The sequence below is a fragment of the Mobula hypostoma genome, chromosome 11, assembly GCF_963921235.1.
Source record: "Mobula hypostoma chromosome 11, sMobHyp1.1, whole genome shotgun sequence".
Taxonomy (NCBI): Eukaryota; Metazoa; Chordata; class Chondrichthyes; order Myliobatiformes; family Myliobatidae; genus Mobula; species Mobula hypostoma.
The window spans coordinates 20,282,593-20,309,784 of record NC_086107.1 but is presented as its reverse complement, the minus strand read 5'-3'; the positions used below and the strand labels follow the sequence as shown (position 1 = coordinate 20,309,784).

General features: G+C 39.2%; 1 protein-coding gene across 2 annotated transcripts in view; it reads right to left on the bottom strand.

Moving 5' to 3' along the window:
• Positions 1-465: 465 nt before the first annotated feature.
• The window catches only part of LOC134354237 (transmembrane 7 superfamily member 3-like), a 78,825-nt gene continuing 52,098 nt past the window's right edge, over positions 466-27,192 (bottom strand). For both annotated transcript variants that reach the window (XM_063063141.1, XM_063063142.1), the window contains exons 5-12: positions 21,727-21,898; positions 9,983-10,160; positions 8,890-8,982; positions 8,109-8,189; positions 6,718-6,870; positions 3,362-3,459; positions 1,806-1,968; positions 466-1,416 (exon numbers count right to left, since the gene is read on the bottom strand). In XM_063063141.1, the coding sequence (XP_062919211.1) occupies positions 1,247-1,416; positions 1,806-1,968; positions 3,362-3,459; positions 6,718-6,870; positions 8,109-8,189; positions 8,890-8,982; positions 9,983-10,160; positions 21,727-21,898 (1,108 nt within the window). In that variant the 3' untranslated portion in view covers positions 466-1,246. The remainder of the gene's footprint in view (positions 1,417-1,805; positions 1,969-3,361; positions 3,460-6,717; positions 6,871-8,108; positions 8,190-8,889; positions 8,983-9,982; positions 10,161-21,726; positions 21,899-27,192) is intronic.

Genomic DNA, 27,192 nt, shown 5'->3' with positions numbered 1-27,192 from the left:
CAAATTAGCGAAGTCTGAGAGGAATCACATGTGTCAGTCTTGGTCTTTAAGTTCTTTGCCTTTATGCTGATAACAAATCCCATGTGACCCTTCGGATAAGAGGGTTGGGGATGTGAAATCGAAAGGGGAAGGTATGAGATAGACCAAATGTGTCATCTGATGAAGATCAACACCTGAACTTATGTCTTGCTTTACTAGTTTCATCATTTCCTCCCACACACTAGAAAGAGTATTGAAGGCCACAAAATATTGAACTCTAATTTGGCAAACTTCTGACAAAAAAAGAAAATCATACAAGTGTAGTCACACTATTTCCTCCCCAAGCCAGATTCATTAACCTGGAGGATGGACGATAAAATGCTCATTCATTACTGCTTGCATAAAATGAAGCCATCAAGGAATCGATAACCTGCTCAGTAAGCAGTGGTGTGCAAATCATAGCCTTGAAATCTGCATCTTTTTATCCCCCCCCCCAAAAAAATGACACAAATTACACAAAACTTTGAATCAGAAAAAGCCTACTGAAACCATAGGGTAAACTAATAATTGTGATAGTATGTAAAAGATCAAAGATAATCAGCAACTGTACATTTTCGGTGTAAAAGAAACAAAGTTACAGATCAGTGTAATTCTTCTACGGTTACAATTTTGTTTAAAAATGTCACAATGTACAAGTAGTTAATACATCCAAAGTGCTAATTTTAAGTGAAATGCTCAAAAACACTCCTTTTCAGTTACTCGTCTATTGTTCTAATCTTCTACATATAAAGCAAAAGTGAGGAAGACCCTCTTCACTAAACTTGTTTGGTCTCAGGATTGTGGGAAAGATCATGAATGTCATTTCCAATTACAGCAGAGAACAGATAGGAAATAACTAAAATTTTATCTGTCACTTATAGGACAAGATATTACATTCACTGAATATCATGCAAGACATTAAGTGACCTATATCACACATTAAGAAGGATATGTAAATTATTGCAATGTTAATTGTTTCATGAATGCAATCATTTACTATCAACACCAACAATGTTTGCAAATATAGCTAACACAGGAATATTCAATCCAAAATGGGAATTTTAAAATTTGGCTATTTTCACAAAAGAAATTCTGTAAGATAGTCTGAAGGATTAAGGGCAAAATTCTTCCCCATTTTGAAGAGTAGTCTGTGCAGATTTCTGCACCGTCAAAGTGTAATTAACAATGTAGAAATGAAGTGGAGAAGGTACACACAGATTTCAAACAGTCATATTTCAGGGGGATGCAACAGAGGTGTTCGTTCTCCAATTACTGCGCTTCTCCTCCTCCATTTCTGGTACGGACAAGGTGGGAACGTTGATCTATTTCTTGCCAAAATAAACTGCAGTGCTACACCACTAACAAACAAAAACACCCATACAGATGTCAAAATGTAATCTGGAAGAGAAAGCATAAAAATATTATAATCCATTTAACAAAAATCAAGGAGCCTTAGCCACAAAACTGAACCAAACAAATAATACATCTTTTTAACAGTAACAATATTGCATTCTGCATCAATTGAGTACAGAATGAAGCAAACTGCCCATTTTTACTTAAGGTAGAGGTTACTAATATTCTCAGAATTTAAACTGCTAGGGATTACTGCCATCATTTCTTTATATAATCCATGAGCATACTTTGACAAATAGAAAAGAGCTTCTCTTACTGAATGATTTAATTTGCTGCTCTTTGTTAATGGGCTAACATCACAGTGTTAACAAATACACTAAAAGAACTCCATGCTCTCTGCCTCTGAAAAGACTGCAGTGAACTAGTACACCTACCTGTACGCTGAAAAGGAACATTGCTATAGACCTTTGCAAAATCTGGATGTATTGCTCTTTTGATAACATTCAGAATTATGTAAGTTAGACTGCTGTAGACGTAAACGCCAAATGCAATAATCACTGCATACGAACCAACCAAAGCACAACTGATGATGTTCAGCTATTAAAAGAAAATTCATTAATTAGAAAATATTTAACACATTATACAAATTGCAAAGTTCAAAGTACAAAGTACTTATCTGCACTATTATCTATTACCAAAGTACGTATCTGCCACCATATACTACCCCGAGATTCACTTTCTTGCAAGCACTCACAGAAATACAATAATCAATGAAAAACTACACACAAAGACTGACAAGCAACCAATGTGCAAAAGACAAACTGTGTAAATACAAAGCAATAAATAAACAAGTAATACTGAGAACATGAGCCAGAGTGTCCATAGGTTGTGTCCAGTGGTCAGTTCAGTGTTGTGGTGAGTGAAGTCATCCACACTGGTTCAGGAGCCTGATGGTTAAAGGGTAATAACTCCTCCTAAACCTGGTGGTGAGGGACTCAAGATACATGCACCTCCTTCCTGATGGTAGCAGCAAGAGAGCTTGGCATGGATGGTGTGGGTCCATGATGATGGATTTTACTTTCTTGTGCAAGTGCTCTTTGTAAAAGTGCCCAATCGTGGGTCTCTATTTTTTTTTAACTCAATGATTATTTAGGAACGTAATTACCACGTACATGAAGAATAGCGGTGCAGAGTGCACCCTGGTTTCAGAGTGTAACCTGAGTTTAGTATAGTTGTATAACACATCAGGTGAAGTAACTGCTTCATAGAACCAATTACCTGGGTTCAATCCTGATCTATACTGCCATGTGCAGTGTGAATGTTTCCCCATGACCACAGGGGCTTCCTCCTTGTCCCAAAGACATGCGGGTCGGTAGGTTAATTGGGCACTGCAAATTGCTCCTGGTGTATAAATGAGTAGGAGAATTAAATAGGATTAAAATAATGGGATTAAAGTCACAGACAGGCCTGTTTCTGTGCTGTACAGTTCTATGTAAGTACAAGTTGCTTAGTGATTGCATGCACCAGCTGCACAAACTCAAACCAATCAGTACAAGTACCTTAACAACAAAAGCAAAAGTACTTGAATGCAAATAGATCTTTGATAGAACACTTTGTGATTGTATCTCACTGAGCATAATGCCAAGTTAAATTAATCCCTTCTACCTACACATGAATCCCTCCATTCCAAAGTTCAAAGTAAAATCTCTGATGCTGAGGTACATCTGAGGATGTACTGAAACACATCATTAGTGATGTAAGTGAACTACAGTACACATTTCTCCATGGAAAAACATTGTAGCTGGCCACCCTATCAATACTTCAAAATTTCATAAACTATTAGTGTTTGTAAACCTTGACAAACTTCTAATCACTTAATAACAGAGTTTGATTATTATAAAGCTGCTTACTTTACAGAGCATTTACTTTTCATTACCACTGCAGATAACCTGTCCATTAAATAGAATTTTTTAAAAGCAGAAATACTTACTGTTTTCGCGAATGGAAGAAGAACTACAGGGATGACCAGTGTTATAAAGGCATATATCATCCAGAAGTTCAGGTCATTATGGAATAAATTGAGATTTGCTGTTTAAGATAAAGAAAGATTAAGGTAGACATCAGCAACAAAGCCACCTTGGCCCAAATATTTGGTTCATGAATATTTCAGATCGTGCTGTTCTGTCAACAGATACACATTCTCGTCCTTTAGGAAAGAAATATCTCATCCTTATTTGCTCTCTGTTACATGACTTCACATGCAAAGCAATATCACTGACTTGTACATTTCCCCTAAAATGGGGTTGTAAGCTGTTTAATTCACAACGAACAATTCCTGTTAGTTATGATGCTCACATTGTGAACCCGCAAATAAATAATTTAATATCTTACTTAAATGAGAACAGGATTTTTTTGGCCACAGCCAGACAAGAAAATTTGGGAAGTTTGAAGAAAAAAAATGCTGATTGACTTGCAAAGTCAGATTTTCCATTTGCTGCAGGTAGTCAACCATATCCTGCATCTGAGGTGGTTCACCATGCACCACACTTTACAGTGACCTCCAGTGTGCAGTTAATGAAGTCTAGAACGAGTCATCAAATTACTCTGGTCTTTCCTCAGTTCCAGAACACTGCTGAGAAATTTAGCAGTAAAGTCCATGAAAACTGTGAAGCTACATGACAGTCTATCTGCTGATGTTTTTATTAGGCCACTGATTCTCACAACTAGCTGGACAATACCCCTTCCCATCCTGTCACTTGTAAAACTGCCATCCCTTTATTTCAGTTCCTCTGTCTCAATTGCATCTGCTTTTCATTCCAGAACTAATGGGATTCCTCCTTCTTCAAAGGGGGCTTTCCTTCCTCTACTTTCAATGCCACCCTCACCCTCATCTCTTCCATTTCGCACCCATCCTCCTGCCACGCCTCCAGGGACAGAGTTCCTCTTGTCCTCACCTAGCACCCTACTAGCCTCCATGTCTGGCACATAATTCTCCATAACTTCTGCCATCTCCAATAGGATCCCACCACCAAGTGCATCTTTCCCTTCTCCCCACTCTCCACGTTCCACAGGAATTGCTCCCTACGTGACTCCCCTATCTATTTGTCCTTCCCCACTGATCTCCCTCCTGGCATTTATACTTGCAAGCAGAACACGTGCCACACCTGCTCCTACACCTCCTCCCTCACTACCATTCACAGAGCCCCAAACAGTCCTTCCAGGTGAGCAACACTTCACCGGTGAATCTGCTGGGGTCACCTACTGCATCCGGTGCTCCCGGTATGGCCTCCTGTATATCAGTGAGACCCAATAGATTGGGAGACTGCTTCGCTAAGCACCTATGTTCCATCCACTAGATAAGCCGGATCTACCCGTAGCCACCCATTTCAATTCCACTTCCCATTCCAACATGTCAGTACATGGCCTCCTCTACTGCCACGATGAGGTCACACTCAGGATGGAAGAGCAACACCTCATATTCCACCTGGGTAGCCTCCAACCTGAAGGCATGACCCCAACCCCCCCCTTCACAATTCCCATTTCCCTCTCAATCCTCATCTCCTTACTTCCCATCACCACCCTGTGCTCATCCCCCTTCCCTTTCTTCCATAGTCTTCTACCCTTCCCCATCCGATTCCCCCTTCTCCAGCCCCTCACTTCTTTCACCAATCAACTTCTCAACTCTTTACTTCACCCCTCCTGCTCTTCTAGTTTCACCTACCACCTTGTACTTCTTCCTCCCTTCCCCCCATATACTTGCTCTGACTTGTCATCTTTTTTCTGCAGTCCTGATGAAGGGTATCGGCCTGAAGCATCGACTGTACTCTTTTCCATAGATACTGCCTGGCCTGCTGAGTTCCTCCAGCATTTTGTGGGTATTGCTTGGATTTCCATCATTGGCAGATTTCCTTGTGTACAGCAACAATCTGCTGGATTTACTTGCTTGAAAGCAAGGTAAGGCTAATATAATTTGCTAGAAGCCCATTTTTCTTCTAAACCTATAAAGGTCTTGCAGGCTGACAATGATATTCCATTCACTAAAATCTTAATTTAATGAACTCCTCCAGAAATGGAAGATTCTAAAGAATCAAAATACCTGAGCTTTTACTGTTTATTTCTCCTCTTTATTTCATTTTCTGCACATGAAGATGCATGCAATTCAATATTCCGGTTATTACTGCCTAGACCAGTAAATTTCTATTCTGGTAGCTGAAAAGACAGTTCCTTGTCCTGCTATTATACTATCAAAGACAGAATAGGTACAGGAAAGAATCTTGAAGTATTGTCATTGGCTGGTCAGAAGAAAGGATTAAGTATGCAGGTAGCTCTGTTCTGACCTCTGGAGTTGTCTGTGTATTGCTTGCACATGCTCCCCATGATCGCACGAGTTCATCAGGTGCTCCAGTTTTCTCCCACATCCCAAAAGCATGCACATTAGAATAAGTGATCACTGCAAATTACTCCTTGTGTAGGTGGGTGTTGGGACAAAATAAGTTGCAGGGGAATAAAAATGAGAAATGGGATTGATAGGATTCCTCAGAGGCAGCATAGATTCAATAGGCTGAATGGCCTCTTCACATTATAAAAATACATGTTTTGCAGAATCAAGATATAGCAAATCCGACAAGCTACCAAGACTTTTGCAAACCATTCCATCGCTTGGTCATAAATTCCCTTCGACAAACGCTTGCTCAGCAACTGAACCCCAGCTAAGTTGACAAGAAAGGCATAAGACATGGAAACTTCCGCATGGGTGTTTGTTCTTCTAAAGTGAAAACATTACCAGAACACAGTTGTGAGTGGATACAATTAATTCAACCAATCTAATTGTAGAGTCAGTTATACAGAACTCATCCATACCAACCAAGCCGTCTACCTGAGCTAATCCCATTTGCCTGCATTTGGCTCATATTCTGCTAAAACATTCCTATCCCTGTCCAAATACCCTTTAAACATGTAATAATAGCCACTTCTATCACATCTATGGAAAATCATTCTGTATTACCCACTACCCTATGTGTGAAAAAGTGGCCCCTCAGGTACCGCTTAAATCTTCCCGGTCTTATCCGAAATCTATGCTGATTAGTTTTTGACTCTAGTACCATGGGAGAACCACTGACGGTTCACCTTATCCAAACCACTCATGACTTCTAACCTCTATAAGGTCACCCCCCAGCCTCATGGGAAACAGTCCTAGCCTATCCAGCCTTTATAACTCAAGTCCACAAATCTCGGTAACCTCCTCATGAATTTTTTCTGTACTTTTTCCACTCTAATAACATCCCTCCTGTAGCTGGACAACCAGAAATATGCACAAGTTATATTGATTACATTCCTTTGACTTACCAAGTGGAGTGAAGAAAATGATTGCTGCCACTAGAAATCCCAGCACAAATCCCACAAATGTCACGCAGGTGACAGGAAGACCAAACCTCCACCTCACGAGAGTCATCAACAAGCCACCAAACAATCCCACGCCTACCAAAACAGCAAACCGTTCTGCAAAAGAATACAGTGGGAGTGAAGGATGTCTAAAGCTTTCATGTAAAACATTAAAAGAGCTTTTAGGGAAATATTTTACAGCATTACTGTATTATCAACCAATATCAAATGGCATATTATATAGAAACTCAACTGCAAAGTCTCTTTAAAGATGGTATAAATTGGAGGTCACTTAATTTCTGATTAGAACGTCAATCATTAGATATGCAAAAGAGCTCTCAGCCTAGTCAGCCAGAAGTTCATATAAACTTAGCTGAATGATAGATTATTATGCACAGGCACTTCAGCCACTTCTGTCGCAGCTTGCACAGATGTCGAGTTCCAAATCGTCAGTAGTATGTATATCAAAAACCACCAAACTGAATCCCTTGCAAATTTTGGGAAAGTGAAGACCCTCATCATATCTGCCATTTGGCCGCCTGTAAGAAGTTTGTACGTTCTCCCCATGGTTTCCTCAGGGTGCTCCAGTTTCCCCCTACAGTCTAAAGGTGTACCTGTTGGTAGGTTAATTGGTTATTGTAAATTTTCCCGTGATTAGGCTAGGATTAAGCCTGGGGATTGCTGGGCTGCGCAGCTCAAAGGGCTGGAAGGCCCTATTCTGTGCTGTATGTCAATAAATAAATGAAAAAAGGCATAATGAAAAGGTGTATATAATTAAAATAATGGTATTAACATTCTGCACTTCATCAATGATGATGTTAGTTTCCAGGCTGGAGGTGGCTATTATAATGCAAAGATGGATGGATGTGGACAATCTGCAGTACAGTTAAGGAAACATGAACATTTTGTCATGAAAGACAGTCAGTGAAGAGGTGAAATGGAGCCCATTTTTTGTTCAGCGTTCTCTGGAAAGCTTACTACCTCCCTAGAAGGAATGGCACACATATATATTACATCATGTAGAAAAATAATCCTGTAAGGAAATATCCATTCACAGAATAAGTATATTACATCTTAATATTAACATTACTGCCTACAGATCCAGTTCATGGGTATTGTTGTTATATTTTTGAGTACAGAGCACCCACTTGGTAAATCAGGTTAAAAAAAAATTGATACAATCTCCCGAAATATTATGCAATTTAAATCGTACTGGTGAAACCCAGTGCAAATACAGGAGACAGGAAAGAAAAAAAAAAATGTAACTCTGAAGTAGCACAACTGATTAACAAAAATTTTGTTGGACAAACTTAGACTAAAAAGTGAACGTATATGGCTTCTTAGTCAACACTTACTGATGAAGTCAAGTGAAGAGAATCGGGTTACCACAACAAAGCTTATAAATGCAAAGATCAGGAATCCAAAGAAGAGGAATTCTGCAAAAAAAAAAATTGAAAATAGAAGTTTGCTCAGTTCCAATATTCATCCTCAGCCACAGAAGGCAATTGTAATCCTGTGATCTGAAATCAATTGCAACGTACACCCAGCGATCAGACCAATATGACAGACACGGATTGTTTTACTCTCTGCGCCTAATAGAAGCATGTGCATCTCTGGCACCTGTCCACTTTAGAATATCCGCCTTCATTTTGTCTTTGAAATATCTGATCAAATATACATCCTATCCCTGTAATACTGGCTGGGGACATTGAATTCAAAGTAAGAATCTTTATCGTGATTTTCCCTAATGTGAAGCTATGTTATCAGTGCAAACATCAAGAAACAAGAACTGAAAAATAATGAATAAATGTGTGATTTATTTACAGTACACCCCCTTTCTCCCACATAAATTCTTTGAGTTTCATTCAGTATCTCAATTTTATGAATGGTGATTTATTAATTCTACAAGGGTGAATTTCTGTAACTGAAATGGCCATAATATAGAGGTCATCTATATGCAAGTCATCTTTTAATATCCTTTTCAGTGCTCAAGGAGAAAAGGAAAATATCTTAAAACATACCGCAATTGACTATCAATAGCATCTCCATAAAGGAAAAAGAACAAGGAGGCTATAGACATAAGTTTACACGTACATTACAAAATAAAGTCCCATTACAAATATTTTAAGACTTTACCTGCTTCAAAGATTCTATGCCCAGTTAGGCAGAGTAACAGACCATAGATTCCAATTATGGTGCACAGAATCTGTATGTAGATGAATGTTTCATCTGCAAAACAAGGAAATGAATGCAGTTTTGGAAAGTACATTTAAACTTTCTCGATGTGAGTAACCAGAATCACTTCTTACAACATTGAGCCAAATGGCTGTTTGAGCCTTTAGCTATCAGCCCCTGATTTCCCTGTAATCTATTCTCTCTCTCTCTCTCTCTCACACATGCTGTGCAACAACCCCCACACCAGCTAATTAATCTACAAGCACATCCTTGCAATCTGCGTCTAACCCAAGCACCTGGTGGAGTAAACCAGAGCACTTGGTGGAGTACATGAGCAGATAGAGAGCATGCAAACTCCACACATACAACAAATCACAGGAGCTGTGAAGAAGCAGCTTGCTGCACCACTCTGCCACTTTCATGAATAAACAAGGATTCTAATTTAACTTCTAAAATAGAAAAAAAAACTTAAAGGAATTAATTTGCGTTTTGAGTTATGACCACCCTTCCCCACTATATTAAAACCTGTTACAAGTCAGCTCGATTTCCCATGTCAATTAGAATTTCTGTGCTTGGAACATGTGATTTTACTTAATAAGTGAACAAGGAATGAAAATGTGTTCCCTTCCACTTTTAAAATCTTAAGTATATTGTCTATTGTCAGAAAGCACAGGATTTCTCCCAAATGAAATTACATATTTCCCCTCAATTAAAAAATGGAGGAAAAACAGAAAAGAGATGATCAATCTGCTTTCAAAACAAAACAGTAAGGGTGGCAAGCAATGTGAAGCAACTAGAATGCCCTCCAAATTATCTTCAACATTATTAACGTGGGGGAGGAAGCGTGGGTGGGAGGAGAATACATTGTTTGTGTTTAACACACACTTTTATTCCTTTTTTGAGCTAGGCGGATGTATAAACAGATCTCAATTTGTCCCCAACTTCCTTTTTTTTTTAAAACTTAGAGGGGTCAGCCACAAAATAGAAATATTTTAAAATCCAGAGGTTTAAAATTACTTAATGTTGAATGCTGAAGAGATTATGTTTTGCTTACCTGGATTCTTACATTTGTACCCCTTGAAGGACATGTTACAGGTGTACGTGGACACAGGGGCATAAGCTGCGGAGGTCTTTAAGAGAGGGTCTCTCACAATAACATTATATATCACTCCAATGCCAACATACGAATTTCCATAGAGTCTGGTCTGCTGAATTGAGCTTATTGTAGTTACCTATGATAGAAAGAGAATGTACACTTAGTCTAAAAGTTTGCCAGCTTACAAGACTAAAGTATGTTCTTAATGTACCTTATATTATGGACTCACAGAAATGGTCATTCAACCTTTTACTTCAGTTGCAATTCCAGGATCTGGGAACAGAAGCTGGTGCCATGTGTAAGCTGCAACACCTACCACCATGGGGAATATCCCTGAATGGCAAAGCTACCTCAGACAGCAATACAAATTCAAAGCAGCTCCTGATCAGAAGAGCAGGAAGATAAAAATAACAGTCACCGGGAATCCAAGAGATCTCACTAGCTCTGTAGTAATCAATGAAACCATTTCCATCTCAATGGCTTAGACAGATCCTGTTGCAAAAGATATCCATAATAGCAAACCTATGCTTTCTGGATCATTTTAGACAGGAAGCAAGATCTCTATTATTACAAACTGCATACAAGAGAGATTCATTATGACTCTGACAGACAGAAGCATATTGGTGGAAGTAAAGCTACAAAGCTTCTTATCACATGAACTAATTTCGTGCATCATTTGGAAAGATGCAACAGAAGGAAAATATTCCCTTGAACTCGCACTATTATTGTGTACTAATTTTAAGAAAAACAAAAATATTCTGCAGGATGTGTTTATGAATTTTTAAAACATCCAACAAAACGTCTAGAAATGGCATGAATGATTCACCTTTAAGAGAAAATAGCATGCCTTTCTCGATGCAAGATGTTTGTATTCTGTCACATTAGAAACTTTTTGACAGGAAGCGTGTCAAAAATAGAAATGCTTTTTTCCCCCTTACCCTGGATAAAACTTAAAAGGAACTTTCAATTCCCTTTTATAAAATTATGCAGACCAAGCAGAATGTGGGCAAACTGCATTTGAAGATACAACAGTCCCAAACAAGCAGAAATAAGATTCAAAAGATTAAGGTATATGAGACTTATGGTGAGTTAGTAAACTGGATCTAAAATTGACTTGGTCAGAGAACGTAGTCTAGTGGTAGAGGAGATGTTCCACAAGGATTGGTATGGAACCCCCTGTTTGTAATATGCATTAATGATTTGGATAAAAATGTAGGTGGTTTGATTTACAAGTTTGCAGATGATTGGAAAAATGGAGGAGTTGTAGATAGTGAGGAAATTTTTATAGATCAGTTACAACTCTGGGTGGAAAAGTGCATATGCAATTAATCCACACAAGTGTAAGGCGATGAATTTTGAGGGGTCAAATGCAAGAGGGAAGTATACAGTAAATGGCAGGATTCTTTGGAGAATTGAAGTTGTCACATTATGGGAAGGCATAGGGAAGCCTCGAAGATAATGAGGACAAGGTTCCTGGATTGGAGTATATTAACAATAGGTCCTCCTCAGGTTATAATCCAAATAATTTACAAATTGGCAATGCAGCTGTCTGGCAATATCTAAATAAAAGGATGGGTCAGCAATAGGCAATGGGTAGTTAAACCAGGGCATTTAACTCAATCTTTCAAAGTTCCCACGTGGCAGAGGATGCCTGCAGGCCATCAGCAGCCTTCATATTCATTTTGCTGTACTCCATATGCTTGTTTATATGTACACGATAGACATAACTTGGGAAGGATGTGTACAAGGAGATCATTTCAAAGTTAATTCAACGCTCAAAGCAAATTTTATTATCCAAGTACATGTCATTATACTGTATGCTACCTCGAGATTTTTCAAGCAGTCACAGTAGAACAAAAAAGTACAATAAGATCAATGAAAAACTACACATAATGACTGACAAATAACCAACGTACAAAAGACAAACTGTGCAAATACAGAATAATAAATAAGTAAATAAATAATACTGAGAACATAAGCTGCAGAGTCCTTGAAAGTCAGTTTACAGTAGTGAGGTTATTCACACTGGTTTGGGAGCCTGGCTGTTAAAGGAGAATAGCTGTTCCTGAATCTGGTGGTGCGGGGCCCAAGGCCCCTGTACCACCTCCCTGGTGGCAAAAGTGAGAAGAAAGCCTGGCCTGGATAGTTGGGGTCCTTGATAATGGATGTAGCTTTCATATGACAGTGCTCCTTGTAGATGTGCTCAATGGTAGGGAGGGCTTTTCCTTTTATGGACTGGGCTGTATCCACTACTTTTTATAAGCATTTCCATTCTTGGGCCTTGGTGTTGCCATACCACTGTTATGCAACCGAAAATACTTTCCACTGTACATCTAGAGAACTTCAAACGTTTAGATGATGTGCCAAATCTACACAAACTTCTTTAGAAAAAAAAAGGTACTGCTGTGCCTTCATTGTGATTAAACTTATGTGCTGGTCTCTGGACAGATCCTCTGATATGAAAACGCACAGGAATTTAAAGCTACTGGCACTCTCCATCTCTGATCTCCTAATGAGGACTGGCTCATGGACCTCTGATTTCTTCCTCCTGCAGTCAATTATCAACTCTGATTTTGATATCAACCATTCAACCAGATTTTCAATATCCCACTTGAATGCTGACAATGGTTTGCCATCTGCAAATCCTTTTTCTTTTTCCAATATTTTAATTAAATTTCATATACACAAATACAGAATTCATAAGGATACTTATCATAAATCAAAATAAGGTAGCACAAAATGCACTATGTATAAATCACACTGATACAATCACAGTATCCCATATTCATGATCAATCAAATAAAATAAATTGAATTATGAAATACAATAATATGGTTAATTGTATTATTAAAAAAATCTACACCCACTACTAAGACAAAGTTGGTTGGTAAAAAAACCAAAAAGAGTACTTTACCATATAGTGTTTTATAATAATAGCCCAGATCTATATTTTAATAACAAAACCAAGTCAAAGATTTTCAAAATAGTTCAGAAAGGGTCCTCATAGCGTTTGAAAATCTTGATTAGAATCAGAAATCGAACAACGAATCTTCTCTAAATTTAAACATGACATAACATCGCATAACCATTGAGTATGTGTGTGGGGGGGGCGGGCAATCTCCTTCCATTTAAGCAAGATCGCCCTCCTAGCCATAAGAGAAATAAAAGCCAGTACCCGCAAATGAGAAGGCTCCAAAATTATAGCTTTCCTCAACAATACCAAATAAGGCAGTCAAAGGACTGGGGTTAAAATTAACTTTAAAGAGTACAGAAAAAGTTCGGAATACATCTTTCCAATATTTTTCAAGGCTCGGACATGACCAAAACATATGAATTAATGAAGCCTCTCCATTATTACATCTGTCACAATAAGGAGATATATCTGCAAAAAAACAAGAGAGCTTGTCTTTAGACATATGAGCCTTATGTACCACTTTAAATTTTAGGAGGGAAATACGAGCACATAATGATGAATTAACCATTTTGAAAATAGCCCTCCAGGTCTCATCAGATAATGAAGTCTGTAAATCCTTTTCCCAATCTTTCTTAATTTTGTCTAAAGGAGCCATAATCAGTCCCAACAACAGACCATAAATATAAGATATTGAGCATTATCAAAAGGTTTCAAATTTTAAAATTACATCTATTCTGTTCTTATCTGGGCTGGTAGGAAATATATGTAGTTCAGATCTTTAAAAATCTCTAATCCGTAGATATTGAAAAAAAGTGGGTATTTAATAGGTTATATTTCACTGAGAGCTGCTCAAAAGAGGAAAGAATCCCTCCAACAAACAGATCGTGAAATCGTTTAATGCCTAATCTATCCCATTATCTAAAAAACAGATTGGTCGTAGATGGTTTAAAAAAAATAGAAAAAATAGGACTAGAAAGGGAAAATCTCAATAAACCGAAATGTTTTCTAAACTGTAGCCAGATTCTCAAAGTGTATTTAACCACCAAACTGTCAGTTAATTTATTTAAAGATAAAGGAAGAGAGGATCCAAGAAGAGAAGTAATAGAAAATTCCGTAACAGAGTTGGCTTCCAAAAAGACCCATAATGGACAATCCTCACGATTAATATAACCAGAATGTAAGATTTCATGTGTTAATTGCCCAATACTATAACCTAAAATTGGGTAGAGCAAGGCCTCCATTCTTCTTAATTTTTTGAAGGTGGGCTTTATTTAATTGGGGTTTTCTGTTCTTCCATATATAGGAAGAAAGAATCAAATCGAAAGAATCAAAAAAAGACTTAGGAATAAAAAACAGGTACGGCTTGAAAAAGGTATATAAATTTAGGTAAAATTCATTTTAATAGAATTAATTTGACCAATCAATGATAAAGAGAGAGGCCACCAATTAGAAAGTGTCTTTTTCACATAGTTCATTAAGGTTAGAAAATGTTCTTTGAACAGATCTTTAATTCTTAGCGATTGCTACACCCAAATATGTAAATTGTTTTCTTACAATTTTAAAAGGAAGGTTAATATCAGTTGGTGTCAAATTATTTAAAGGAAACAATTCACTCTTATGTAAATTCAATTTATATCCTGAAAACTGACTAAAATTAGTCAGTAAAAGAAACAGAGGGTAAAGAAGTTGTAACATTAGATATAAAAAGCAATAGGTCATCAGCATAAAGCGAGACTTTTTGAATAGTACCTTGTCTTAAGATACCGATGATATCTTTAGACTCTCGAAAGGCAATTGCTAAAGGTTCTAATACCAAATCAAAAAGCAAAGGGATCAACGGACATTCTTGTCTGGTTCCACGTTGGAGTTTAATTAGTTTAGAATTCTGAAATTTAGTAAGGACCCGAGCAGAGGGAGATAAGTGAAATAATTTAATCCAATGAATAAAACTGGGCCCAAAATTAAAAGTTTCTAAGGCTTTAAATAGGTAATTCCGTTCAACTCGGTCAAAAGCCTTCTCCGCATCCAGAGAAATCTCACATTCCGATATTTCCATGGATGAAGAATACATAACATTTAACAATCGCTGTATATTAAAATGGGAATATCAATTTTTAATAAATCCTGTCTGATCAAATATTAGAGAAGGTGTAATATTTTCGAGTCTACGGGCCAAAACTTAAGATAGGATCTTAGCATCAACATTGAGTAAAGAGATTGGTCTATATGAAGAGCATTCAGTGGGATTCTTATTCTTTTTAAGAATAAGCAAAGTGGAAGCTTCATTAAAAGACTGTGGCAACCAACCCACCTTGAAGGAATCAGTAAGGGTAGAACATAACTAAGGTATGAGCAATGAAGAAAAAGAATTATAAAATTCGCCAGAGAATCTGTTAGGTCCTGTATATTTCCCAGAATGCAATGAACGTATAGCCTTAGTGATTTCCTCCTGAGAAATAGGTTGATCCAACTGCTTTCGATTATCAACCTTAAGTTCAGGAATGTTTAATTGGTCTAAAGAATTGTTCACTGCAGTATTATCTTTAACAAAATCAGAACTATACAGTTTAGAATAAAATTCTCTGAAAGTGTCATTTATTTCAAAATGGTCAGCTGTCATATCACCATTGGTTTTGTGAATTTCTTTAATTTGCCATTTAGCTATAAGGGTCTTCAATTGATTAGCCAATAGTTTACCAGTTTTTTCTCCATGTATATAGAATTGGCTTCTATCTTTTAAAAGTTGGCTTTCAATTGGATACGTTATAAGAAGATCATATTGAGTTTTAATTTCAAACACCAGGATCTGTTCATATGAGTGAAACCAGGAAGATTTAAAGATAGAAGTACAGGAGACTGGTCGGATACAGCTATTTCTTTATATTCAATGGATCAAACTAATGGAATCATTTGATTATCAATAAAAAAAAAATCAATCCTGGTATAGGAATGATGGACATGACAAAAGAATGAATACTCCCTTTCTGCTGGGTGAAAAAAAATGCCAAACATCAACAATATCACATTTGGTTAGAAAGGATTGAACAAATAAAGCCGATTTATTAGCTGTGGCTGATTTAAGAGAAGAATGATCTAATACTGGGTCTGAGACAACAATTAAAATCTCCTCCCATCACTAAAGAATAAAGACTCAAATCTGGCAGGAATGAAAAGAAACGCTCAAAAAATTCTGGGTCATCCACATTAGCAAATACAATTAATTTATTATCTAGTTTTCCTGACACTATGACAAATTGCCCATTAGGGTCAGAGACAACTTTATGTTGAACAGAAGAAATTGTATTGTCTATAAAAATCGAGACCCCTCAAGATTTTGCTCCGAATGAAGAATGAAATTGTAGAACCCTTCACCGATTAAAAAGGCGTGCATTGTCACAACTACGTACGTGTATTTCTTGTAGAAAAATAATGGGGGTCCTTAACTTTTTAATATAAGCAAAAATCTCATTCCGTTTCACAGGATGATTTAACCCTTTCACATTAAAATTAAGCAAATTAATATTTCGATCCTTTTTAAATATTAATTAACAGAAGAGTTAAAAGATCTGACCATAAATTATTAGAAGCAGAGAACGAACCATAAAATAAGGTACTCAAACAGAAAATACGGATGATAGCCCAAACCAGCTTCCAGAGAAAAAAGAAAAAAGACCCCATCGTCCTCCCCCTCCCAAAGCCAAAAAGCCGGCCAAAGGACAGTCAGCATGCTAAACCCTAAAGACAACCCTCCCAAAGAAACCCTGCTGACAAAACTCCAATCATTCAAGGTTATTATGTTCCAAGACAAAACAGACAAAAAAAAACTTAGATCAGAAATCCAAAACACAAGAGGATTCATTTTAATATATACATAGAAAAACATCAAAAAATAGTAAAAAAATATCAAAAAACAAGATATATAAATGGTCAAAATGCAAGTTTATTAAAACCTTATTTTATCCAACATTAAAAAGATAATTGCTCTTGTAAGAGATATAATGCGATCAATCTTCTTTCAAAAACTTCTATGTGTGTTCAACTGATCCCAGCCATTTCTGCACACCATTTTTCTGAATGATTCTAAGACGTGCAGGGAAGCAAAGGGAGGGCTTAAACCCTTTGTTATAAAGCAGCGACATGACCTCTTTATACTTGGCACGTCCAGCCATAACCTCCGGTGTATAATATTCCACGAATCTGATCATCTTTCCATTGTAATCGATCATTCCTACTCGAAGGGTATGACGGATTAAAAGCTCCTTAGTATGAAATTCATGAAAACATAAAACAACTGACCTGGGTCGCTCTCCCGACTTTGGTTTGAGGGCCAGCGACCGGTGGGTGCAATCCAACTTAGGCGCAGACGGCAATATATCAGGGAATAGCTGCTTCAGAAAGCTTGCAAAGAACTCCATAGGGTGGGCACCTTCAACTGATTCTTCAAGACCCAGAATACGTAGATTGTTCCTTCTGTTTCTGCTTTCCAGGTTGATAATCTTCCTTGTTAATTTTTCATTAGGTAACGATAATTTTTTTCAGAGCTTACTCATGTCTTCTAAGTCCACTTCCAGTGTTGAAAAAAAGTTTCTTTATTCTCCTTAATTCGCTTTTCATGTTCAATTAGAGTTTGTTGGATAGTGTCCAACTTGATGTTAAGATGTTGAAATTCCTCAGAGTTCTGTTCTTTGCTTTCTAAGGAAATCTCCAATTGATTCCAAAGTGGTTGGAGAATCATCATCTTTTTCTTTTGCAGAGGCTTTAGTCTTTCTCATGGACATAATAGAGCAATACTGAGATTTATAATAAGGTTTCGAAAAACTGGTAAGAAACAAAAAGATAGATAAGGTAGGAGCAAGTTCAAAAAGATGTTACCCCATCGGCTGCTAGCAGGGCTCTCTTCTGCAAATTGATATAAGGCATTGGAGCTGTACTTAGCCTCACAGACATAGGTATAAAGCAAGTAAAGCAGGAAGCCACGTACACAGCCTTGTGGTGCACCTGCGCTGATGATGATTGTGGAAGAGATGTCATTGCCAATCCATATTGACTGGAGTCTGCTAGTGAGGAAGTAGAGGATCCAGTTGCACAAGGAGGTAACGAGGCCGAGGGCTTGGAGCTTAATGATAAATTGGGGGGATGATTGTGTTGAATGCAAAGCAATAGTTAATGAACAGCATCCTGCTGTTTGAATCTTCACTGTTCCAGAGCTGAGTGAACAACCAATAAAATGGCATCTGCTGTCAATCTGTTGTGCCAGGAGGCAAATTGGTGGATATCCTCGTCACTCCTAAAGCAGGGGTTGATATGCTTCATGATCAACCTCTTAAAGCACTTCATCACAGTGGGTGTAAGTACTTGAAAACGGTATGATGGAAGCCTACTTGAAGCAAGTGGGTGCCTCAGAATGCTGAAGTTAGAGGTTAAAGATTTCTGTGAATTCTCCTGCCAGTTGATTAGCAAAGGTCTTCAGTACACTGCCTGGTACACTACCTGAGCCAGGGGTTTTCCATGGGTTTACCCTCCCGAAGGATGCTTGCATGTCAGCCTCAGAGATCATGTTTCATTTAGCATGGAGTGAACCTGAGTTACTGCTACAAAACAACAAACTTTACGACGCATATCAGTGATAATATACAGGATTCTGGTTCTCATTCCATATTTTTGCTGTTTTGACTCACAGTTCTTTCAAACATCATGCCACCATGTAGTCAGCACCATCTGGACATGTACACAGAACATACAGTGCCTATAAAAAGTAGTCATCCCACACCCCCCTCCAGCAGTTTTCATGTTTTATTGTTTTACAACATTGAATCTTAGTGCTTTAAATTAGGCTTTTTTGAAAAAAAACTGAAGAACAGAAAATGACTCCTTCGTGTCAAAGTGAAAACAGATCTCTACAAAGTGATCCAAATTAAATCCACTGTGAGTCAATGTAAAAAAAAACAAAAAAACTTCTGGGGGTGTGGGTGAATACTTTTTATAGCACTGTGCATGCATAAAAGTCACCAACCGATGGGCAGTCTTCCTGTTATGAGGCTGCCTATTGGAACCACTTATGGGAATGTCTGAGCACCAATGAAAATGCCTCCAGGAATGAGAGGTCCTCCACCACCCAGTCTGTGTCCACCAAGGCAGGGATGATAATGCCAAGGTTGACAAATTATACCCATCTATATGGGAACATTTGTTCTTGAAGAGTGTTTGACCAACTACTTTTTTTTCCAGATCTTGCTGCACTGACAGGTGGTGGCAACAATGCAATCGCTAAAATTTCTGGGACTTTTATCAGTAGAATGGCAAAGATATTGACTGGTTGGAATTTGTTGGATTTTCAAGTGAAAAAATAATTGTTCAACATCATCCCTGCAGAGCAATTGAAACCTCATAAGCTGCTCAGGCTATTTGATGTATCAGGCCTGGATTTTCAAGTTCTGAAGAAAAATAACTAATTTAAAATAATAATTAAAAAAAAAAATCGAATCCTACAATTAAACCCTTCAAGAAGTGAACACTGAGCAATCAGGTGGAGCGGGATAAAAAAGATAACAAATGGAAGATTTTTTAAAACTGAATTTGGTATGCTCTCAATAATATTGTGAAGAAAATATAGTCTCTGAAGAAGTCAGTACAGGTTGAAACACTCTGGTCCAGCAATTGCTGCAGTCTGGCACATTTTGAATATGCCATATTAACTAATTCTAAGATCTAAAATTAAGCAAGATCTCTACTGCGTCCAATTAGCTATCAGTGGAATTTCTGCAATCTCAACTAATGAGATTTCCAACTTATGGCATCTTTGAGTTACATTGAGTCCTTGGATCCCTTGTGATCCGGAAGTGTCTATACTGAAAGAAAGATCAGTTGTGCTGCTCAGAGAAAGATGATCCTGGTCAATTTCTGTGGTCTCGTCCCAAAGGTGCCTGACTAGAGTGTTGCAACATGCACTTGGTTGTAAAATGTAAAGTTTTGTTTTAATTTAAAATTTTGTTGGAACATCTTTGTCACTCTATTCTTATGCCATATTTCAATATAGCTTGAGGCAAGAATAGAACATATTTTTCTAAGAAGACTTGCTATTTGTAACCATAGGATAGAAAACACAAATTTTCATGATCCGAACCTTATGCTGATAGACATTAATGCAGGAGGCAGATCCTCCCTTGAAGCTTTTATGATCATTTATCAATATATACCTCAAACTACGTAATATATAGCTCAAGCATTCTGTTATCAATTTCAGAGAGTATTTACTATCTGGAAATTTTACTGAGGCATTGGCCATGTTTTATTGTATCAATATGTAACCATTAAAATCAATTCCTTTATAAAGCTTAGCATAATGATTGATTAGAAAATATCTGAATTAATCAAACACTTGTTGCTGGCTGCTGGCATTATACATTACAACCAGATTCTGAAAAAGCCTTTCCATAGCCCTTTGCATTGATTGTAGGAGCCAAAAAAATGGATTACAAAGGACAAGAATGCACTCATCAATCATTAGTGATCAGATTTAAAAGAGGCTACATTGAAAATAATGACTAATCAATTAGGTACAGTCACTCTGGTTTCTCACCATAAAATAAAAGTTACTGAATACTGCATTAAACTCCAGTCCAGATTACAGGAAAGCAGCACAGCACAATCATATTTAAAATGTAACGGATAACTGCCGTGAAATTTAACAGTATATTTAAAATCTAGTGGGTAACTACCATGAAATTTAATCATGATTAAATGCATGACAAACTGTTTAACTTGCTGCATGCCTAAAGGCAAACTTTAATTAAAAGCAAGCAGCACCTAATACATCCTCATAACCTGCTGGCACAACTACTTTCCGGACAATTAATGACGTTGAGTCTTTTTTTCCTTGTGTCAGCAAATACAGTAAATACAGCAAGGTCTCAAGGTGGCAAAAAAACACTGTTAGACCATATCAATGATTCACTCATGCTTTTTAAAATCAAACCATAAAAGTGGACTTAATAAAATGAAAATAAATGAAATTACAAGATACGTTACACTATCAGCAAATTTCAGTCAACTGGACAAGCCATAAGATCTGTTAATACAATTATGTTGTTTACTATTAATCTGATATTAATAACCTTGTGCCATAACTTGCTATCAGGATAGAAACTGCAACCACAAGGTATGACATGAAAGCTTTTCTGAAAACACTTTGAAGGGTGGATAATCTATCTGCGTATTGGTTTATAAAGGCAGGAAGAAAGAGCAAATAGTCAGAAAACTGCAGTTACAAAAATTGAATACTAATAAGAAAATGAAAACTTTGAGCCTCTCCAAAGTTTTAAACACAGAAATCAGCAGGAAGATGTCCACTTCTTGAGCTCTCAGAGGTCATGTTCAAGCAAAAAGACAGTAAGAAGCTTATCAATTTCAGTCAAGACAAGCATGCAATTTAATAACTGCAGAGGGATTAAAAGGAGGGGTGGGGTTAAAAAGGCAGAGGTGGAAAATAAACCACAGTCCAGAGAATACACCAAGACCATACCACAGAAAACTTGAAAGCAGGAATCATCTATAACTCTGGCTTTTGTTAAGTAGACAATGTACTTCTGTTATACTCTAAGCTCTCTGACTTCATTAAAGAATTTAAGTCCATATCTTGCAGTTCAATATTAGTCAAGAATCCAAGTGAAACAAGTTGAATAGGTCATTGAAATTATTACATTTTGAAGGAGAAAAATTCTCCCACCATTTTTAAATTGCAAGGTTTCCTCAAGGCTTATATCATTACATTAACAATATCCTTTGTTACCTTCAATCCATTCGCTTCTATGCTTTGTACAGATGACATCTTCCTCATTCCAGTTAATAGACTTGTCACACTCAGGTCATTCTCAGGTAGAAAATATTGGTAAAGTTCGTAGGTCAACCTCCACCTAGAGTGAGAATCTGTCTTAACATCACAAGCAGGGGGCAGCAACCCTCTTAAAAAAAAAACAAAGCAGCAACGTAAATTTAATTGAACATATTAGCTGATTCTCTCTCAAAACTATGCTTTCATGCACAATGAAAAAACAGTTTTGAATGCTGTGAGTTCTAAACTTTAAAAAAAGTCAACATACAAAACCAACATATTTCACTCTCTCCTTGGAAGTTGTAAACTAAAACACTGGGCCTTTATCTCAGTTATTATCATCTTTAACATGCATTACCTCTACAGGACAACAAACAGTATTTACGTTAAAACACAAACTCCAGCATCCTAGAGGACTAGACCAGAGAGTCATAAAGATTCAGGGTTGAAGGTTACTTATCACATGTACATCAAAACATACAGCGACACTCATTTTTTGCATAAACTACCAACACACCCGAGGATGTGCTGGGGGCAGCCTGCAAGGTTCACCACACGTTTCCCTGCCAACACAGCATGCCCACAATGCTTGGGAGAACAACACAGAAAACAATAAGCAACAACAAAAAATAAGACTCATCAGAGCCCACAATATTGTTCCAAACCTATATAAACTTGCTCCACAATCAACTCTTCCCTCTTTACCAGCCTATAACCATCCAGTTTTTTTTTTACATCCCTGTGCCAATCTAAGTCTTCTAAAGTTCCTATTGTATCAGGAATACCACTACCCCCAGCAGTGCATTCCAGGCACACAGCACTCTTTGTAAAAATCTGCTTCTGACATCTCCCCTAATCTTTACTCCATTCACCTTAAACCAATGTTTTGTGTATTGGCCATTGCCACATTAGAAAAGAGATGCTGACTCTCCACTCAATTCCCCTCTATGCCTCCAACAAGTCTCTTCTCATTCTCAATCATTCCAAAAAGCCCTAGCTCACTCAACTTATCCTCGTGATCCAGGCAGCATCCTAGTAAATCACCTCTGCATCCTTGCTAAAGCTTCCACATCCTTCCCATAATGAGGCAACCAGAACCAGACACAATACTCCAAGTGTAGTCTAACCAGAGTTTTATTTAGGTGAACTCAATCACCCCAACTAACGAAAACAAGCAATCATTATGTCTTCTAACTGTGACGATATCCTGAATTATCCCCTATGGACTGTGCTTTTAAAAAGAGAGAGTATGCAGCTGTACAGCACAAACAGCTTGTTACAGAAAGAGAGACGGGCAAAGACTGCTCACAGTTTGTTTGGGATTTCTGCAAGGACACTGCCAGCTTCTGAGTTCCTATACAGAGAGAGGAGGGGAGGAGGGGAGGAGGGGAGGAGGGGAGGAGGGGAGGAGGGGAGGAGGGGAGGAGGGGAGGAGGGGAGGAGGGGAGGAGGGGAGGAGGGGAGGAGGGGAGGAGGGGAGGAGGGGAGGAGGGGAGGAGGGGAGGAGGGGAGGAGGGGAGGAGGGGAGGAGGGGAGGAGGGGAGGAGGGGAGGAGGGGAGGAGGGGAGGAGGGGAGGAGGGGAGGAGGGGAGGAGGGGAGGAGGGGAGGAGGGGAGGAGGGGAGGAGGGGAGGAGGGGAGGAGGGGAGGAGGGGAGGAGGGGAGGAGGGGAGGAGGGGAGGAGGGGAGGAGGGGAGGGAGGAGGGGAGGAGGGGAGGAGGGGAGGAGGGGAGGAGGGGAGGAGGGGAGGAGGGGAGGAGGGGAGGAGGGGAGGAGGGGAGGAGGGGAGGAGGGGAGGAGGGGAGGAGGGGAGGAGGGGAGGAGGGGAGGAGGGGAGGAGGGGAGGAGGGGAGGAGGGGAGGAGGGGAGGAGGGGAGGAGGGGAGGAGGGGAGGAGGGGAGGAGGGGAGGAGGGGAGGAGGGGAGGAGGGGAGGAGGGGAGGAGGGGAGGAGGGGAGGAGGGGAGAAGGAGAGAAGGAGAGAGAAAAGCTACCTGATAGACAGCTGATGTTCAGTACAACAGTATTTAAACTAGCGTAATTGCTTGTTTCACAGGGCACGCAGACGCACTAAGGTGTGGTGAAGTTACTACTACCCTGTTCAGGTGCCCACAAGTGTGAGACTGAGGATCAATTGTGAGGGATCGATCTGTGATCATTAGTGTGTGAAAGAGCGACCCTGTGGAGTCTACGAGTGTGTCTAACCTTTTCCTGGGTTGGTAGACTATCACTTGAAGACGGTGCTCTTAAGTTGGTCAAGTTTGGCTAACTTGGAAGTTTCGGAGGACAACGGGAAGAATCAACAGTGTTGGCTTACTCAGACAACCACAACATCTCTCTCTCTCTCCACCCCCCCCCCCATCACTACTCAACTCAATACCACGAACTGAACTGATTTCATCTACCCATCATCGTAAGACTGTATCCATTTACCCCCTAGGCTTGAAGAAGCTTGGTTTTTGTATTTCCACACTTATATATGCATGAACTTTGCTAACCTGTTTGATTTACCTGATGTGATATTACTGTATTCCGTAGTTACTAATAAAATAGCGTTAGTTAACAGCAATACCAGACTCCAAGGTGTTTTCCATTTCTGCTGGTTCTTTAACCCGTTACGGGGTACGTAACAAAATTGGGGCCTCTGTCTGGGATTTGAACAAATTGTTTGGGGACTCATTTGAATTCATTGGGGAAAATCCCTTTATATTTGTTTGTGTGGAAAAACAGCAGAAATAGATGTTGATAAATTTCTGGAAGCGCCAACCTCTGAGACACTAGAGGACACCAGAAGCTTTGAGTTGTTGAGTAAATTGCAAAAAAGTTGAAACTTACTAACGTGTAATCGACAATGAGGAGGTCACAGATGCAGAGAATAGTATTATGCATCTGAGGCTGTGTTTAAAGTGCAGGAGTTGGAGTTGTTTCCTGAAAGTAAACCTGGCAGGTTTGAGACCCAGTATCAGATGGAAAGATTAAGGATCGAGGCTGAGGAGAAGCGAAGATAGCAACAGCTCGCGTTTGTGTTACGAGTAAAACAGCTTGAGGCTGAGGAGGCAGACAAGCAGAGGGATGAAGCAGAAAGACAGAAGTGGTTTGAGCTGGAAAAGATAAAGAAATTGCAGCAAAGAGGTCTACTGTTAGACCCTGATTTTTACAGCTTGAAAGAGCTGGTTTTGATTGAAGAATTTAAGAACTGTGTCCCCGATGATGTACGGGCATGCCTAGATGAAAAGGATGTCGCTACCTTGCGGGAGTCTGCTAAGACAGCAGACGAGATTGTTTTAACCCACGAGGTTGCGTTTACTCCGGAGAGTTTCCCAGAGAGTAGCTGGGAATATCAGGGTAACCTTGAATTTGAAACTGGGACAAGTGATGACAGCCTAGAAGAGGCAGCTGCCCCTATTGCCTGTGTTCACGTTGTTGAAGTACCTCTGGATTCACAGGGTACTGAGCCTTGTGTTGAAACTCAGTTAAGGTCTGAGGTGTCTCACTTGGTCAAAAAGGAATGCAGTCCTTTTGTGTCAGATGGGCTTGGTTCAGTGAATAAGGGTTAACCTTGGTACCAGTGGAAATTGAGGATTCTCAGCCACTTGTATTAGACAGTGTTCTAAAAGTTGGTGATGAGATGAAAATTGATGAAGTAAATGTTACTGAATTGAGAAGGGTGCTGTTTCTGGACTTTTGAATGAAGTACTTGAAGTTTGGATTGGTTTCACGACCTTTGACCCTGCTTTCACACACAGGAGATTAGTGTGCAAACTTAAAGCACACGGTATTGGGGGTAAGGTATTGGTGTGGGTGGAGAATTGGTTAGCAGACAGGAAGCAAAGAGTGGGAATAAACGGGACCTTTTCAGAATGGCAGGCGGTGACTAGTGGGGTACCGCAAGGCTCAGTGCTGGGACCCCAGTTGTTTACAATATATATTAATGACTTGGATGAGGGAATTAAATGCAGCATCTCCAAGTTTGCGGATGACACGAAGCTGGGTGGCAGTGTTAGCAGTGAGGAGGATGCTAAGAGGATGCAGGGTGACTTGGATAGGTTGGGTGAGTGGGCAAACTCATGGCAGATGCAATTTAATGTGGATAAATGTGAAGTTATCCACTTTGGTGGCAAAAATAGGAAAACAGATTATTATCTGAATGGTGGCCGATTAGGAAAAGGGGAGGTGCAACAAGACCTGGGTGTCATTATACACCAGTCATTGAAAGTGGGCATGCAGGTACAGCAGGCGGTGAAAAAGGCGAATGGTATGCTGGCATTTATAGCGAGAGGATTCGAGTACAGGAGCAGGGAGGTACTACTGCAGTTGTACAAGGCCTTGGTGAGACCACACCTGGAGTATTGTGTGCAGTTTTGGTCCCCTAATCTGAGGAAAGACATCTTTGCCATAGAGGGAGTACAAAGAAGGTTCACCAGATTGATTCCTGGGATGGCAGGACTTTCATATGAAGAAAGACTAGATGAACTGGGCTTGTACTCGTTGGAATTTAGAAGATTGAGGGGGGATCTGATTGAAACATATAAGATCCTAAAGGGATTGGACAGGCTAGATGCAGGAAGATTGTTCCCGATGTTGGGAAAGTCCAGAACGAGGGGTCACAGTTTGAGGATAGAGGGGAAGCCTTTTAGGATCGAGATTAGGAAAAACTTCTTCACACAGAGAGTGGTGAATCTGTGGAATTCTCTGCCACAGCAAACTGTTGAGGCCAGTTCATTGGCTATGTTTAAGAGTGAGTTAGATATGGCCCTTGTGGCTACAGGGGTCAGGGGGTATGGAGGGAAGGCTGGGGTGGGGTTCTGAGTTGGATGATCAGCCATGATCATAATAAATGGCGGTGCAGGCTCAAAGGGCCGAATGGCCTACTCCTGCACCTACTTTCTATGTTTCAGGACAATGGCCTGCTAAAGAAGTATGTGCCACTCTGTTGAATTTTGTTTTAACATTTGGATGTAAACAACTTCAAGGTTATGGAGTTGCTTTTCATGATTGTGATGTGGAGAAAAAGGATTTTTTGGTTTTGAGAGCCATTTGCAAAGGTTACTATGGAGACAGATCCAGCTAAAGGTAGTAGGAATGGAATAAATGGATTGTTTGGAATTTTTCACCATATACACATGGCTTTCGCAAGTCTGGTGATAGTGCTGAGTTTAGTAAACATTGAGGGTAGGTTGACTCCTAACCAGGGCGATGTTTATTCAGCAGTGCAGCTAACGAGCAAGCCTGCTGCTGAGGACCCACACATGGATTCTGATATTTAACCCGCATGCGCAGTAACTCGAAGCATGTCTAAAAAGTCTGCTGATGCCCACGATGATTTATCAGAGACATTTCTACCTTCCCTATTCCAACAGGACTCAGAGGGTAATAAGGCTGATGAGAGCACGGTTGATAAGAAAGGGTTGTCCTTATCTAGAAAGG